Raw genomic sequence first — 18,078 nt, forward strand, 5'->3', positions numbered from 1 at the left:
TTTTATATAATTTTTTTACAATTTTTTATGGATATTTAATTTTTTGCACTCGTAGTTGGTAGTCTAGTTCTTCACCATTGTAATAATTAATTTTTTTGCCTTTACATTTTAACTTGGTGGTAATTTTATTTCGTGAAGTCCAAAAATTTATTTCATGTTAAAAATAACTTGTCTTTAATATAGAGCTTAAATTACTCATCACTATTTAATTCAATTATATATCATCAATATATCTTGGTAAATGGTTGATTTTCTTAAAGAATAATTGGTTTAATAGTGTTATGTCAAAATATAGTCGGCGAAATATCTGCTTGACAAATGTGTCATATTTAAGAGAAAAAAACCGACAAAAAGTCGAAATAGCTGAAAAATCGACAAAAACTTACATAAATCGAACCTATAAAAAAAGAGTTAATTGATTTGGTTTGGAATGAGGCACATATTAGAACAAGATGGCAGACATACTCCCATAAATTGTTGAACGAGAAAGGGAACAAGAGCATCGTATTGGGTGAGTTGGAGCACTCCGAGAGTTAACGTGATTTTGAGTATTGTAGGCGTATTAAGGTAGAGAAGGTGGAGAGGGCGATGTGTAAGATGAGCGGGGGAAGAGAGACGGGACCAGATGAAATCCCAGTAAAATTTCGAAAAAATGCGGGCCGAGCTGGCTTGGAGTGACTTGCTGGGTTGTTTAATATTATTTTTAAGACAAAGAGGATGCCCGAAGAATGGAGATCGAGTATGATGCTTCCATTATACAAGATCAAAGGCGATATTCAAAATTGCAACAACTACATGGGTATAAAGCTATTGAGTCACACTATGAAGGTTTGGGAGAGGGTGGAGGAAGCTAGGGTGAGAAAGAACGTGTCTATTTCCGAAAACTAGTTCGGATTCATGCCGGGGCATTTGATGACGGAAGCTATCCATTTTGTGAGGAGATTAGTGGAGTAGTATAGGAGAGAAAGAAGGACTTGTGATCTTCATTGTTCTTGAAAACGCGTATGATAAAGTCACGAAGGAGGTTTTGTGAAGGTGCTTGAAGGTTAGCGTCGTCCTGGTAGCGTACACTAGGATTATTAAGGATATGCATGATGGTGCTAAGAATCGGGTGAGGACTGTGGGCGGAGACTTGGAACACTTTCTAGTTGTGATGGAGTTGCACTAGGGATCTGCTCTTAGCCCGTTCTTATTTGCCCTGACATGGACGTGCTGACAAGACACATCTAAGGGGAGGTGACATGGTGCATGTTATTTGCAGATGATATAGTGTTGATCAACAAGACACGAGGAGTGGTTAATGCAAGGTTGGAGGTTTAGAGACACACTATGGAGTCTAAATGTTTCACGTTGAGTAAGACCAAAACAAAGTACTTGGAGTGCAAATTCACTGACAAGACTCTTGAAGCTGGCGTGGATGTGAAGCTCGATACTCAAGTCATCCCCAAGAGAAGTATTTTCAAGTATCTCGGATCTATTATACATGGTGACGTGGAGATTGACGAGGATGACACACATCATATTGGAGCAGGATGGATGAAGTGCAGGCTTGCATCCAGTGTTCTATGTGGTAAGAATGTGCCGCAAAAACTTAAGGGTAAATTTTACAAAGTAGTGGTTCAACTAACCCTGTTGTATGGGGATGAGTGTTGGCCAGTCAAGAGCTCCCATGTGCAGAAGATGAAAGTAAAAAAAAAAATAAGAATATTGAGATAGATATGTGGGTATACCAGGAGAGATAAGATTAGGAATGAAGTTATTCAGAACAAAGTGGGAGTGGCCTCCTTGGAGGACAAAATGTGAGAGTCGAGGTTGAGATGGTTCGGACATGTTAAGAGGGGAAGCATTGACTTATCTTGGTGCCCACGAATATGCGGCCGCAAAGATAATTATGTGGCCGCAGGTTTCCTCCTATTAAGTCATGACCCAAATCGATGAGCTACGACGGGCACCCAGTGTTTTACTTAACCGAGTATCTACGTAACGTATCTTTCTTATCATACTATCATGGATAAATGAGCCAGAAAGGCCGTCATAAGATAACTAGGATAAAACATAAGGGATAACTCGGCATAGGATGAACCAACATGGTATACAAATTTATATATGTGACATACGAGCCTATATGACCGAAATGATCATTTATGCACTCAAAACATAGGCTTACAAGGCCATACAATATTCACGACCCAAACCGATGGGCTGCGACGGGCACCCGATGCCTTACACAACCGAATACCAACATAACGTATCTTTCTTATCATACCTTCATGGGTAAATGAGCCAGAAGGGCCGTCATGATATAATTAGAATAAAATATACTATACTAAGTCTCCAACAGCTTCACTCATATCCAGTTATATTTGAGAAAAAGAAAGCCAGTTTTAATCCAACAGATAATAGAGATCTCTAATGTGACATTAGAATGTATTCACAGTCCGGATTCAAGTAAGAAAATTCCACTCCAGTTTAAGCTAAACAATACCACCAACAAGTTAAAGAAACTCTAAACGGATACGAACAACCAAACTTCAGTATCACTGAAACATTGATTAAAAGAATCACCAGCATAATTCATGTCTGCCGTATAAGCCATTATAAATACAATGGGAAAGATGACTTTCCAAACTTGGAAAAGGAAAAAAAAATTGAAGGAATTATCTGTATGTTAACCAACCAAGGGAAAAAAAAGAGCACGCCATTTTTGCAACTGCTGAATCATTTATCCCACTAAAGAAAAGAATCAGTACAGAAATGCATATCTTGTGTCAAGAACTTCCAATAAATCCTTTACTTCCACTGAAACCTCTACTGTCTTTTTTCGTCCTACCCATTTCCATTTCCATTTCCCTCGTCTGTTGGCCTTCGCTGCTTGATCCAGAAGGATATAAACCATACTCACTTGTTGGATTACTGTATTGGCCAGTGCTGCCATATTCCTGGCTTCCTAATGCCATCTTCCTGAATTTTTTCATGTCTTCGTTATACTGTGATGCGTCATAATCTGAACTTCCATGTGAACTGTATACTGTGCTGTGTCCAGGTCTAATCCCTTCATTAAGATCGGACAATGACACATCTCCTTCCAGAGCTCTGACAACCTGCTCATTTTCGCAACAATAAATCAAGTTTAGCAATCTGCATGTGGACTAAAACCGTGGACCAAATGTCTAGCATACACCCCCATGTATTAAGTTGAGCCCACATGGTAGTTTTAACTGTAAATATTTCTAGGTCTACATGAGGTTGAAACTTGAAACATCATCAAGATCTCCTTAATCGAATGTGTTCAATGCTACATGACACAAAGTTTCAGTGCTTATTAACTACTGGAAACAACTCTTTTGAAAAGGATTGTCACCTGACTCATGCGTGGTCGACGCCTTGCTGAATGACGCACACAAGCAGCAGCACAAGCAACCATCCGAGCTACCTCATTATGGTTATAATCATTTCCTAAACGTGGATCAATTAGGGAATCAAACTTCTCGTCTTCAAGAGCTCGTGTAAGCTGAGGCCTTGCCTGTAACAGACAAAGCAGGTAACTAACATCTGCTATCATGAACGAAGAACCACTGACGGTAAGGAAAAGGTAGAAAACAACGATAAGCAGAAATATTTTTCTTTTGCCACTACTACTCACCCAGTCAACTAAACTATCATCCATGTATGTTTGACTAGAGTCAACAGGACGACGTCCGGTGATCAACTCTAGAAGCATTATTCCATAGGAGAATACATCAGACTTCTCCGTAAGTTTTCCAGAAGAAGCATATTCAGGAGCCAAATACCTGGAATCAAACAATAACAGAGAAAGATAAAATTAGGGTCCACTGAAGCAACTGCAAATCTAATGGGAATAAACACATCAGCATCTCTAGCAATCATCATCATGGACATTTTCTAAGGACCAAATTGACTGGAATATCAAACAGGGATCAAGGAATGGAAGTAACGGAGCAATGCCAAGGATCAATTATCAACTCAGTTTTACCACAGGAAAACAGAGACAGGCAAACGTATCAAATTAGAAGTAATTGCACCATTACCCCAAAATTCGCATCACTCAAGTAGATACATGAATATCAGTTTTACACACAAGAAAACAGAGACGGAGAAATGTGCTAAAATGCAAAAGATTTAAAGCACCACCCAAAAGTTTTCATCACTCTAGTAGAGACATGAGCATCAGTTTTGCCACAAGAAAACAGAGACTAAGACTGTAATAAATTACAAAAGAATTAAAGTATTACCCAAAAGTTCCCATCACTCTAGTAGAGACATGAGTATTAACATCAGATGTTAACTTCGCAAGTCCAAAATCGGCAACCTGAGAAAAGACACAAGATTCATTTTTCACTTAGAAATGCAAAGAATACTCTTCATACAATTATCAGTTTCTCTAATAAAGGAACTCTCTTTTTTTTTTACACCTGACACCTACTTTATTATACCTTCATATTTTTGTACTTCATAAGATTGGCAGTTCAGTATTTTCCTTGTAGCTTCAAATCTAGTTCGGAAAAGGGTTAAAAATACCCCTAAACTATTGGAAAAGGTTTAAAAATATCATTCATCCAACTATTGGGCTAAAAATATCCCTTCATCCACCTTTTTCGTTCACTTATGTCCTTTGACCGTTAGGTCAATGCTGAATTAAAAATAATTATTATTTAATTAAAAATAATTATTATTTAAATTACACGTGGCAACTTTTTATTGGCCAAAATTAAAACATTTAACCCATTAGAAAGACTCACCCATATCTACCAGTTTTTCATACTAACCTGCTTCAAACACTAACTCGGCCCGAACAAAAAGTTCAACTAAAAAAAAAAGAGGCCCCACTTCTATCAAACTCCATGGAAAAAAAGCTCCATCGAAGTTGCAGCGAATATATAAACGCAAATTTACGATGTGACTTTCTTTTTCTTGTTATGGCATCCAGTTCAATTTACATGATAGACACAAATTACATTATATTCAAGATGAGTTTAATTTAATCACTTTTACAAAACAGAAAGATCTCAAAGTGATTGTTTGGAAGATATCATAAACCGTTGGACTACCCCTAGTTTTCCGACCCACATTATTGTCAAGAAAACCATTGGCTCATTCATGCTAGGTTTTTCTTGTTTGTTTAATTTGTTCATGAACCTTTATTCGATGATAATGCTATACATGAGACTAATCAAGAAAATGAACACATGTAAATCCATGGGTTAGATGGAAGTGAGACGTCTTTTTTTTATTTGAACTTTTTATTCGGGTCAGGTTAGTGTTTGGGGCGGGTTAGTCCGAAAAACGGGTAGATATGGATGGGTCATCCTAATAGGTTAGGTGTTTTAATTTCGACTAATAAGGAGTTGTCACGTGGAATTTAAATAATTATTTTTTAAATTCAGCATTGACCGTTTCTAACGGTCAAAGGGTATAAGTGAACCAAAAAGGTGGATAGAAGGGTATTTTTAGCCCAATAGGTGGATGAAGGATATTTTTAGACTTTTTTCAATAGTTTAGGGGCATTTTTGACCCCTCTCCGAATCTAATTTTAATTAGAAAAAAAATATGTTAAGGTCCTATACTAACCAAAACATTTGACCCTCATAACTCAAAATATGAGGGACAATTTGAGATGGAGGCAGTAAGAACTAAAAGTTAGTCTTGCATGCATTACTGGCAGGATCTCATGTATGTAAAACAGATGAAAGCTAACCCTTGAAGTAAAATGGAGGAGGCAAACTGTGATTCTCAATAAATATTCAAAACTCTCTCTTTTTAGTTGAATAATGAATAAGACCTTTACCTTAGCCTCAAAGTTAAAGTCAACAAGTATATTTGCTGCCTTGATATCTCGATGAATGATTTTAGGTTGACCTATGTAAAACAGAGCAATTCATTTAACACAGAGAACTTTCTGACATAAAGTCCTTAAAGAATTTTCCAAATAAGTAAACATGATATCTGCAAGAACAGGATAAACAATACATACAGTCTTCATGCAAATATGCCAGTCCTTTAGCAGATCCTAGAGCAATCTTCAGTCGGATGGGCCAATCCAATGGAGGCCTTCCCTTTCCTGGAATATTTCAAAAGTGCGTAACAGTAGATTGGATCAAGAATATCAAGTTAAATGCATTATAATGGCAGTAAATTTTTTGATGGTGTAAGGTAGCAAATGAATGTACCATGTAAGTGGAATTCCAAGGTGTTATTTGGAACAAACTCGTAGACAAGCAGTCTCTGGGACCCAGTTATGCAGTATCCAACTAGAGAAACAAGATGTTTGTGATGTACTCGGCTAATGATCTCAACCTCTGCTTGGAATTCACGCTCACCCTGTCCACTTCCAGCTTTTAGCTGTTTGACTGCAACCTCTTTGCCATTAGGAAGGACCCCTCTATGCACATAGCCAAAACCACCTTGTCCGAGAAGGTTAGCATTGGAGAAGCCATCAGTTGCCCGCACCAATTCCTCATATGTGAATGTGCTCTTTGAGAATCCTAAAACCATTCCAGGAGAAGGTGGTGGAAGTGGATCAAACCCCGAATAATTGGACGAAGCTCCACTGCTGCTCATGCAAGGTGGAGGCGGAGGAGGTTGAAGTGAAGAAGCGGTAACTGGAGAGTGTGGAGGCCGTGAAGCCCCTGCAGGTGGCGGAGATGGTTTTGGTGGAATTGAAACAACATGATCGGCAGGTGATGGAGCATTATGTTGCCAATGGTGCACAGGGTCACCATAAGGGTCAGCTGGCAAATGACATAGACACAGTCATGAGTATAGAAAGATCAGATTATCAATTGACATTAACACATTCACCTTTGCATAATCGAATACTTAATATATTTTTAAGCAGTTTATTTATAGCTAAAAATTAGCTTAAGCTTTTAAAAAAGCATGTTTCACTAGCATGTTTCTCGTACTTTTTTAATCAAGCGGATTCAAACCTCATACCAAATGATGCCAATTCAAAAAAATAATAATACTGTAATAATCATAATCTATGCCACTCCCAAGATTGCCCCAATGAACCAAGCAACATTACACGATGAATCCCGATTTGAAAAGAATAGATCTTACCTTTATACCCCATAGGTGGTGGTTGTGCAGGAGGATAGTACTCAACTGGACCATGATTTCTCCTCTTCTTCCTCCTGCTGCAACATATGAACAACAAACTCAACACTGCCAGAATTAGAACGCCCCCAATGGCTATTCCCACCACCAGTCCGGTCGATACGCCCGAGGACCCTTCATCTGACGCCGGTGAGGAAGTCGACGAACCTCCTCCTCCTCTAGGACCCGCCGGAGACCTCCCTGACCCTGAAGGTGCCGGCGGTGAAGGCGAAGAACCAGACGGCGGAGAAGGTGGCGAAGGAGGAGACCCAGATGGTGCTGGGGTTGATTGTGTTGTTGGTGGAGGTGGGGTGGAGGAGGAAGGAGCAGAGGTGGAAGGTGGTGGAGGAGAGGCAGAGGCCGTGGGCGGAGGAGTGGTGGCCGGTGGCGTAGGGCTAGTAGGAGGAGGAGCTTGTGCAGGAAGAGCTGGTGGTGAGGCCACCGCAGTTGGCGGCGGAGAAGTAGAGTTAGTAGGAGGCGCCGGAGGCGATGTGGGAGCAGGGGAAGCTCCCGGCGTCGGAGAGGACATTTCCGGAGACTACTTTTTATATATAAAAAAATCCAAGAAAACTAACAAACCAATGCAATTACACAGTTACAGAATAATAAAAAGGGAAAATTTTCAAAACTGTTTGGGCAAAGTTTGGCTTTAGCTTTTGCTCTCTGTTTACTCCTTAAAGAAAGCGTAGCGTATAGTAGTCGTTAGGAACAGAAGACGAAGATGTTTCAATTATTTAGTATTTATTTAATAGCTATGCTCTACTGGAAATTAAACTAATACTACAATATATATTTACCTTATGAGAAATGTTTTTTAAATTAACAAAAAGCTGAGATGTTGAATTGCTTTTTCTGGTTTTCAAAGCTAACTGTGTTTGTATGTTTGTGCGATCACATGGAAGGTGGGGCCCTGTCGAGATGTAGGAGAATAATCTGAGCGAGACACGCCTGGCCCTCGCGTGACTCTGGCCCGCGCATTCCCTTGTCTTTTCGTTTTTCTGATTGTTTTCATTTTCATTTGTGGGATAATTGGCTCTTAGTTGGGATGTTCCTCTTCTTTATCGTTTTTCTTTTCCTTTTTGTTATTAAATTTATTTTCTCTGTTGGACAATAAGGTAAGTTCGCTGCTCTGTCGTCTGGTGCCGGTCCCCGTTGGTATTGCTGTTTTTTTTTTCTTTTTTTGGGTTGGTATTGCTTTCTAATCCCACCGCATATTGTTATGACACTTATAGCCCGTTCGGCCAAACTTCTAAAATTAACTTATTTTGAGAAGTGCTTTTCTTAAAAGTATTTTTTTTAAAAATGTTTTTGGTGAGAAGTAGTTTGTGTTTCACTAATTAATTTGAAATGGAAAATTTTCGTTCCTATACCATATAGGAAACTATATTACCAAATATGTTCATAGTTTGCATATTACCCGTCATGCTAATAGTATTTCTACAAAATATAGACAATTCATTAAATAAAGAATCATTGTAGCTGTAGGCTTCCTTATTTATGCGCGCTAATATTGGAGAATTAAATATTCTCACTCCCCCAAGTTTCTCTCTCCAAATCCCACCATCCCACTCACGTATCAAACCACACCCCACGATTTTCTCTTCATTCACCCACGATTTTCTCTTCTAAAACCAGCGAAAATCTGTAACTCCTCCATCATTGACAACCATTAAAAAGCTTTGAAACTTTGAATTCGAATTTGGTTTTCAAAAGACATTGTTTGTTTGGATTGGACGTTGTTGCAAAGAATTGAGAATTCTCTCTGCGTCTCTCTCTATCTCTCAATCCCAAATTTCAGTAATATAACAACAACAACAACAACAACGACCCAGTATAATCCCACAAGTGGGGTCTGCGGAGGGTAATATGTACGCAGACCTTACCCCTACCCCGAAGGGTAGAGAGGCTGTTTCCAGGAAACCCTCGGCTCAAAAAAGCAACAGGAGCCGATATATTAGTACCATAAAAATGCATAATAAAATAACAACAATATAAGAGATATGAAATACAGAATACGAAATACGAAATAGATGGCTGGTATAGTAAAACTAGCAGGTAAAGCCCTGCATCAATAGACGATCAATGTCATTCTTAGTCTAACTCCTAACTGGCTAGTCTCACTCTATTGTGCTGTAGAAATATTCACAACTTTCCCCTAACCTACAACCTTAATGCTCGACCTCCATAATTCCCTGTCAAGGGCCATGTCCTCAGTAATCCTAAGTCGCGCCATGTCCTGTCTGATCACCTCTCCCCAATACTTCTTAGGTCGCCCTCTACCTCTCCGCGTGCCCACTACAGCCAGTCGCTCACACCTCCTCACCGGTGCATCAGTGCTCCTCCTCTGAATGTGCCCGAACCATCTGAGTCTTACTTCCCGCATCTTGTCCTCCATGGGGGCCACGCCCACCTTCTCTCGAATATCTTCATTCCTAATCTTATCCATCCTTGTATGCCCGCACATCCACCTCAACATCCTCATCTCTGCTACTTTCATCTTCTGGATGTGTGAGTTCTTTACCGGCCAACATTCAGTTCCATATAACATGGCAGGCCTAACCACTTGCTCTATAAAACTTACCTTTTAGTAACGGTGGCACTTTCTTGTCACACAAGACTCCCGACGCTAACCTCCACTTCATCCACCCCACCCCTATACGGTGTGTGACATCCTCGTCAATCTCCCCGATCCCCTGAATAACCGATCCAAGGTACTTGAAACTACCCCTCTTGGGAATGACTTGAGAGTCAAGCCTCACTTCAACTCCCGCTTCCGTCGGCTCAACTCCAAATTTGCACTCGAGGTATTCCGTCTTCGTCCTGCTCAACTTGAAACCTTTAGACTCAAGAGCATGTCTCCAAATCTCTAGCCTCTCGTTGACGCCGCCTCGTGTCTCGTCAATTAGAATAATGTCATCAGCAAATAGCATGCACCATGGCACCTCCCCTTGAATATGATGAGTCAGTGCATCCATCACCAGGGCAAATAGGAATGGGCTGAGCGCAGACCCTTGGTGCAACCCCGTAATAACTGGAAAATGTTCATAGTCGCCTCCTACTGTCCTAACCCTAGTCTTAGCTCCAACATACATGTCTTTAATCACCCTAATATAGTCAACCGGGACCCCTTTATCCTCTAAGCAGCTCCATAAGACCTCCCTAGGAACCCTATCGTACGCTTTCTCCAGATCAATAAACACCATGTGGAGATCCTTCTTCCTATCCCTGTACTGTTCCACCATCCTCCTAATAAGGTGGATAGCTTCTGTGGTAGATCGCCCCGGCATGAACCCGAACTGGTTGTCTGAAATAGACACCGTCCTTCGCACTCTCATTTCTACCACTCTCTCCCAAACTTTCATGGTATGACTTAGTAATTTGATGCCCCTATAGTTGTTACAGCTCTGGACATCACCTTTGTTCTTATACAACGGGACCATTGTACTCCACCTCCACTCTTCAGGCATCCTATTAGTCTTGAATATAACACTAAACAATGCAGTAAGCCATTCCAAGCCTGCTCTACCCACACACCTCCACAGTTCAACCGGAATTTCGTCTGGCCCGGTAGCTCTGCCCCTTCTCATCTTACGCATTGCCTCCATGACTTCATCGATCTCAATGTCCCTACAATTACTTACTTCATGGTGACTGTCGGCATTCCTCGATTCCCCAAGTATAATATCCTGATCCCCTTCTTCACTTAGAAGTTTATGAAAGTAGGTCTGCCACCTCCTCTTAATCTAGTCATCTCCCATCAAAACTTTGTCGTCATTATCTTTTATGCACCTCACTTGGTCCAGATCTCGAGTTGTCCTCTCTCTCGCCTTAGCGAGTCGGAATAACTTCTTCTCCCCACCTTTGTTCCTTAGTTCCTCATACAGACGAGCAAAAGCTGTCGTCTTAGCCATTAAAGGAAAAAAGAGTACCAATTCCACCATTGACAGCCATTAAAAAGCTTTGAAGCTTTGAATTCAAATTTGGGTTTTCAAAAATCATTATTTGTTTGGATTGGATGTTGTTGCAAATAATTGGGAATATAGTTTGGAGTTTATATCTCAATTTTGAGGGGTTTTGGTGAATATTAGACTTGGTTTTGGCTGAATTTCATAATAAAACTCGAAGAAGAAGAAGAAGATATGACATACATTATATTGCAGAAATTGTAGAAAAATTGTATTGTGTTGTTTATTTATTTTTCTTTTATTTATTTAACTATTGTATGAAAGTAGAATAACATTATTTATCCAAAAAAATTATCGAAATCAAATATATTGTCAACGAGCATTGTCCTCCAATGGAAATTAGGAACGATATGGGTGTTCGTGTATACATAGAGATGAAAAAGCAAAACAAAAACTTATGATCATATCTGCTGTGTATAACTGTTCGCGATTTCAATATGGAATTGAGTATCACCAATGAGAACACAATTGCATGTTTGTGCTGTTACATTTTATATCAAATTCTAGTTGTATATAAATGTCCTACACTTTATCTATATTTTATCTACAAATAAACTACATGTTAGAGTATATATATATATATATATATATATATATATATATATATATATATATATATGGATTTTCACAATATCTACAAAATTTTTACATTTAGAATACAATAAAACTACATATCATTTGAAAAATTAATATGAAAATACAGAATTTCAATGTTTCTAAAAATTATCTATAAAATTTCTACAAACTGCTCATAACAGAATTTATCTTTATTTTCATGCATGTTCGTCTGGAACAATAAAGTTACTTGATATGCCAAGATCTCCCGTTATAGAGGAATACAACTTATCTACAATTTTCTACAACTTTCACATATTATTCCACCAGTTAAATACAACTACAATAACATACAACTTAAATACAAATTTTATACAAAATTTATACAATATGTCTTTTTGTATATTTAAAAACAAATTTCATACAACTAATTATATATTATACAACTTATCTACAAATTATCTATAATTTTCGTACATTATTTCTACTAAGTTATATACAAATACAATATAATATCACTTAAATATAATTTTTTACAATGTTGTTCAACTTTCATATAATAGTTAAATGAATAAAAGAAAAATAAATAAACAACATAATACAATTTTTCTACAATTTCTGCAATATAATGTATGTCATGTTTTCTTCTTCGAGTTTCAATCTGAAATTCAGCAAAACCAAGTCTAATCTTCACCAAAACCCCTCAAAATTGAGATATAAACTCCAAACCATATTCCTAATTATTTGCAACAACACCCAATCCAAACAAATAATGATTTTTGAAAACCCAAATTCGAATTCAAAGCTTCAAAGCCTTTAGTGGTTGTCAATGGTAGAATTGCTGCTCTCTTTTCCTTTCCTCTTATATTACTAAAATTTGGGATTGAGAGATAGAGAGAGACGCAGAGAGAATTCTCAATTCTTTGCAACAACATCCAAACCAAACAAACAATGTCTTTTGAAAACCTAAATTCGAATTCAAAGCTTCAAAGCTTTTTAATGGTTGTCAATGGTGGAGGGATTATAGATTTTTGCTGGTTTTAGAAGAGGAAATCGTGGGTGATTGAAGAGGAAATCGTGAGGTATGGTTTGATACGTGAGTGATGTGGTGAGATTTGGAGAGAGAAACTTGGGGGAGTGGGAATATACGGTTGAGTAAAATTAGGAGACTAATTAATACCATTAAAATCCTAAAATGGTACATAAATGATAATTAGGTATATAGAAGGTAATTATATTAAAGGTTAAGCATGGAGGGTAATATAGTTTACTACTATATGACATAGGAATGTAAAAATTCCATTTGAAAAATACTTTTGAGCAGTAATTAGTGTTTGACCAAGCTTTTGAAAACTGCTTCTAAGTGTATTTTTTCTCAAAAGTGCTTCTCAGAAAAGTGCTTCTCAGAAAAGTGCTTTTGGCGAGAAGCTATTTTTTTCTGCTTCTCCAAAATTATTTCTACTTCTCCTTAAAAACACTTTTTTCCCTTCCAAAAGCTTGGCTAAACACCTCAAATTTTGGCCAAAAGTGTTTTTGGAAAAAAAAAAAAAATACTTTTAGCCCAAAAAAAAGCTTGGCTAAACAGACTATTAGAAATGGACCAAAATTTGAACGTGACGAGGACATCACTGTCTTTAGCATGCCAATTATCAGTGATAAAGTTCCGAATATAACTATTTGAAAACTTAATGACTGATAATTTAACATCAAAATACAACACATCAAGGTCGAGGGTTTGAAAAAAAGTTTGTTTCTCTGATTGTGGAGAAAAGAATGATCTGTTTCTGTATTCGGACTTTTGAATTAGCAAGGCCAAGGGATTTGAAAAAGATTAGGCCAATATTAAGTTGAATATTATATAAAAATATAAAACTGATTGAATTCAGAAAAGATAATATAAAAAACAAAACCAGTTAAATACTAAGTAATTAAACAATCATTGAATTCAGAAAAATAAAATAAAATAATATACATTATAGAAGCCTAGATTCGAAACTACCAACGCCTCTGTCTAGCTTTTGTGATTTTAGGAGGCTGTGTAAAATATTTAACAGGTCCTTACAGTATGTATAGATATTACTAATGCCTAGGCTGGTATGAAGTAAAAAAATTTGCAGAATCGTGGTACGAGTATATCACAACGGTACCTTGTAAGTATCAAGCCTAACCTCGATAGAGTAGTGACGAGGTCATGTCAAGACACCTACTGCAATGAATAAAGTAACAGCTTGTTTGGATGGTTGTTACCTATTGTATTATATCGTATTGTTACTTTAAATACGATGTTTATTTCGGTTGTTACTTAAATTTATTGTATCCTATTGTTAAATCCGTCGTTACGTAACGACGGAATATACCAGTTTATGTAACGACTGATTTGGCGTGGTTGCGTCATTACCCTACCTTTATGTTACCCTTCATTATTGTTAAATAAATTTATTTTATCATTTACCCAACCTTTTTATATAATAAATTTACCTCATATCATAATTTTTCTTTATAATGTTGCAAGTTTATTTTTCACATTGCTGATGTGTGATATCGTGAAACAACGACAAACAATACAATCTATCCAAACATTGTATTCATCATACGATACAGTACAATATAATATAATACAATACAATGCGATACATTATGAAACGATGTGTAACAACCATCCAAACAAACTGTAACTGAATAAGTATAGTACAGTATAATAGTGGAAACAATGGAAATGACACTAAGAAGACATATAACAAGAATAGCTATACTGAAATTAAGGCAAAAGAATGCCAAGGAAACGATGCAAACACAATACAAGTGATGTAAATGAAAAATATCAACAAGAATTACTACCGAGGTATCACCTTGTAGTCTCATTTCACAAATCAAATCACAATCTCTCCTTATATCACCGCGGGAGCCTCACATTTAGTTTTGAAAATTATTTTTCCGAAATAGCTATCCGCATTTTAGCCCACCTTATCACACCGCGTGGCTTCAAGTAGTTCTCCTACTAGAAACATGCGTATCAAGTCCACCTTATCTCACCACATGCGTATTAACCCCAATCCTTATACCACCACACACGTATCAATATCACAACATATCACAAATCGCACCTCAAGTGACCAAATCACAACTTGCTAAAAGAAGTTAACAACAATAATATTTTCACAATAAATAACACATGGCTTAACCACAATATGTACAAGAGTCTCAACAATAACAACCGAAAGTAAATATCTCAATAAGAATGGTATTTCAATAATTTACAACCTTGCCTCAATGTGAATCACGACCCTTATAACTTCAACACCATAATTCAATAATAAGGTGTTACAAGAAATAACAACTTCAAATAAGGTAACTCAACAGTTAAATAATTAACGAGAAAATGAGAGAACAATTACTTCAACTAATCATGTAAAGGCAAATAGCGAGTAAGAGATGAGACAAGTATTTATAATGTCAAGTAAATCACGTAAGAATAAATTAATGATGAAGAAAATAACATATTATGACAATTCAATTAAAGGCATGAAAAGAATTTACATAACTCTAACTGGTCAATTACCATATTTAGCCCATATACCCACTTGTCACCTTGTGTACACGGCCTTTCACGTACCACAATTAACGCAAAACAACACCAATCCTAAGGGATAATTTTCCCACATAAAGTTAGACAAGACACTTACCTTAAAAATGCTAACTCAATCCACTAGTAAGCCTTTACGCGATTATCCAACTCCAATCGACTCGAATCTAGACAAAATAACTTTATACCATAAATACAAACCATAGGAAACTATTACGAATAATAAAGTTACAGTCTTTAAAGAAAATCAAAACGCCAACTCAAAAAGTCAACCCCAGGTTCACGTCTCGAAACCTGACCAAACTTATAAAATCCGAACACCCATTCAATAACGAGTCCAACCATACTAAAATTACTCAAATCCGACCTCAAAATTGCCTTTCAATCCTCAAAATATAGTCTATGAAGTTTTCACAATTTTCTCCAAATATTTAACCTCAAAACACTAATTAAATGACAAAATTAATGATGAATTCAGGTATAATAGCCAAATACGAGTTAGAATCACTTACCCCGATGATTTCCTTGAGAATCCATCTAAAAATCTCCACAAACTGAGCTCTCTAAGTTAAAAGATGAAAATTGAGATAAAACCCTCGTTTTGGAAATTTAACACTGCTACCCAGTTATCCTCTTTCACGATCGCGGACAAACCCTCGCGATCGTAGAGACAAATATTCCCAGCTAAAAAATGACACTACGCGATCGCGATACTATAGTCGCGAACGCGATGGTAGGACCTCCCAGGGTTACGCGATCGCGGACACTACCACGCGAGCGGAAAAACAACGCGAGCCTCAGCACAAGCTCTCCTTCCTTATACGCGAATGCGGCCACATCCAAGCGTTCGCGATACATAAACTCCTCAACCTTCACGATCGCACCCCTGGCTTTGCGAAAAAAAAAAAAGAAAAATCCCAGCAGTCCCTAAGGACTCTACGCGATCGCGGGAGAATCTTCGCGAACGCGTAGAAGGAAACCGAAACAGGAAGGTCCACTTTCAAGAACAAATGGCCCGAACTCAATCTAAAACACACCCGGGGTCCTTGAGACCCCATATGAATATACCAACAATTCATAAAACATGATATGAGCTCGCTCGAAGCCTTAAATCATATCAAACAGCACTAAAACTATGAATCGCACATCGATTCAAGCCTAATGAACTTATGAATTTCTAACTTTTAAAACTAATGCCGAAACATACCAAACTAACTCCAATTGACCTTAAATTTTGTACACAAGTCATAATTGACATAACAGACCTATTCCAACTTTTGAAATTGAAATCCGGACTCGATATCAATAAAGTCAATGCCCGATCAAACTTCTCAACATTCTAAACCTTGAACTTTCTAAATTTTCCTAATTCAAGTTGAAATGACCTATGAACCTCCAAATTAATATCCGGACATGTTCCTAAGTCAAAAATCACCATACAGAGCTATCCGAATCGTCAAAACTCCATTCCAAAGTTGTCTACACAAGAGTCAAATTCCAGTCAACTCTGTCAACTTAAGCTTCCAACTTTGGGATTAAGTGTCTCATTTTACTCCGAAACTCACCTGAACCAAAACCAAATACCCCGGAAAGTCACATAACTACAATAAAACATAAAGGGCAATAAATAGGGGAACAGAGCTAAAATACTCAAAATAACCGGACGAGTCGTTATACCAAGTTTAGAAACTAGGTGTCATCACGACTCCTATGGGCGATTTGTAGGTTGTGACATGGGTAGACTTTAGGATATTATATGCCTTATTTTTCTATTATGCCTATTTGATATCGTATTTTATCCACTTGTATGACTTCGTGACCTATTATTCATGCTAGAAATATGCATGTTATATCTCTGTCTCTATGCACTTTTTATATGTTATCTATCACATGTTGTTAGTGTCCTTGTGTGTGACAATGGTTTGAGCTGAGTTATGACACATTAGTATATTTCGTGCAGTATATTGATTGTGATAATGTGAGATATTGACATACTAAGACTAGAGGAGATTGATGGCTGATCTTTGGCCATAGAGCCATGTTGATATTGATTATAGGGTGGCACCTGCGTTAGTGCCCCATATTAGGCTGAGTGACATTGATGGTTAAGTGTTAGTATTGATTGTGAGGTGATGCTTGCGCCAGACCCCATATTGAGATAAGTGCTATTGATCGTTAACTTTGATATGATCAATCCATGGGCTAGGATCCGCCCCTCCGGAGTTAGATAATAAACTATGAGTGCAGGAACTTGATATGTCCTTATTGAGGGGCTTATGGCAAGCACTAGTTTAGTGCTGAGTATGTGTGCGGGTGTATTTATTTAGGGGCATTATGCTAGGCACTATGAGAGTGCTGAGAGTATGATTGGGGGTACTTGTGCCAAGCACTATGAATGTACTGAGATTGTGTATACTTGATAATTAAACTATGTTAGTGCTGATTTAGCATATATATTTGACATGCAAGCATATAGTTGTTTTTTCCTCATGATAAATTAGTATTGTTGTGTCTACTTGATGTTTAGATCTTGAGATCCTAGTTTACCTTGGTAAATCTCTATCTAAATAATTTTCGTGGAAATGTTGGTGCCTTGATTGCTATTCTTGAAAAGCATGCCTATTTCTCCTATTATCGTGTTAGAGTTGAGCATGTTATTATTTGAGTTGATTTTCCTTATATCCCATTATTTTGCTATTATTATTATTGTTGGCTGTTGAAAGTGAGTATCAGACTTAGCTAACCTCGCTACTGCTTTCTTCGAGGTTAAGCTTACTACTTATTGAGTACATGAGGTCAGTCGTAGTCATACTACACTCTACACTCCGTGTGCAGATCCAGGTGTTGCTAATAGAGGTT

General features: G+C 37.6%; 1 protein-coding gene across 1 annotated transcript; it reads right to left on the bottom strand.

The window, feature by feature from the left end:
- Positions 1-2,515: 2,515 nt before the first annotated feature.
- On the bottom strand, positions 2,516-7,833 carry LOC104230508 (proline-rich receptor-like protein kinase PERK1). Its single transcript, XM_009783337.2, has 8 exons — positions 7,081-7,833; positions 6,189-6,749; positions 5,993-6,079; positions 5,807-5,877; positions 4,254-4,330; positions 3,644-3,791; positions 3,362-3,523; positions 2,516-3,101 (listed from the first exon to the last, which is right to left on the bottom strand). The coding sequence occupies exons 1-8, from the start codon at positions 7,643-7,645 to the stop codon at positions 2,769-2,771; spliced, it is 2,004 nt and encodes a 667-aa protein (XP_009781639.1). The 5' UTR covers positions 7,646-7,833; the 3' UTR covers positions 2,516-2,768.
- Between the last annotated feature and the right edge of the window lie 10,245 nt (positions 7,834-18,078).

The sequence above is a fragment of the Nicotiana sylvestris genome, chromosome 11 (assembly GCF_000393655.2).
Source record: "Nicotiana sylvestris chromosome 11, ASM39365v2, whole genome shotgun sequence".
Lineage (NCBI taxonomy): Eukaryota > Viridiplantae > Streptophyta > Magnoliopsida > Solanales > Solanaceae > Nicotiana > Nicotiana sylvestris.

Coding starts and splice junctions, on each gene's coding strand:
- LOC104230508 (XM_009783337.2), bottom strand. CDS start 7,645: ATGTCCTCTCCGACGCCGGGAGCTTCCCCTGCTCCCACATCGCCTCCG. Junction 3,792..4,253: donor AGAGTGATGGGAACTTTTGG/GTAATACTTTAA, acceptor GTTTGATTCCAG/GTATTTGGCTCCTGAATATG. Junction 3,524..3,643: donor ATGATAGTTTAGTTGACTGG/GTGAGTAGTAGT, acceptor TGTCTGTTACAG/GCAAGGCCTCAGCTTACACG.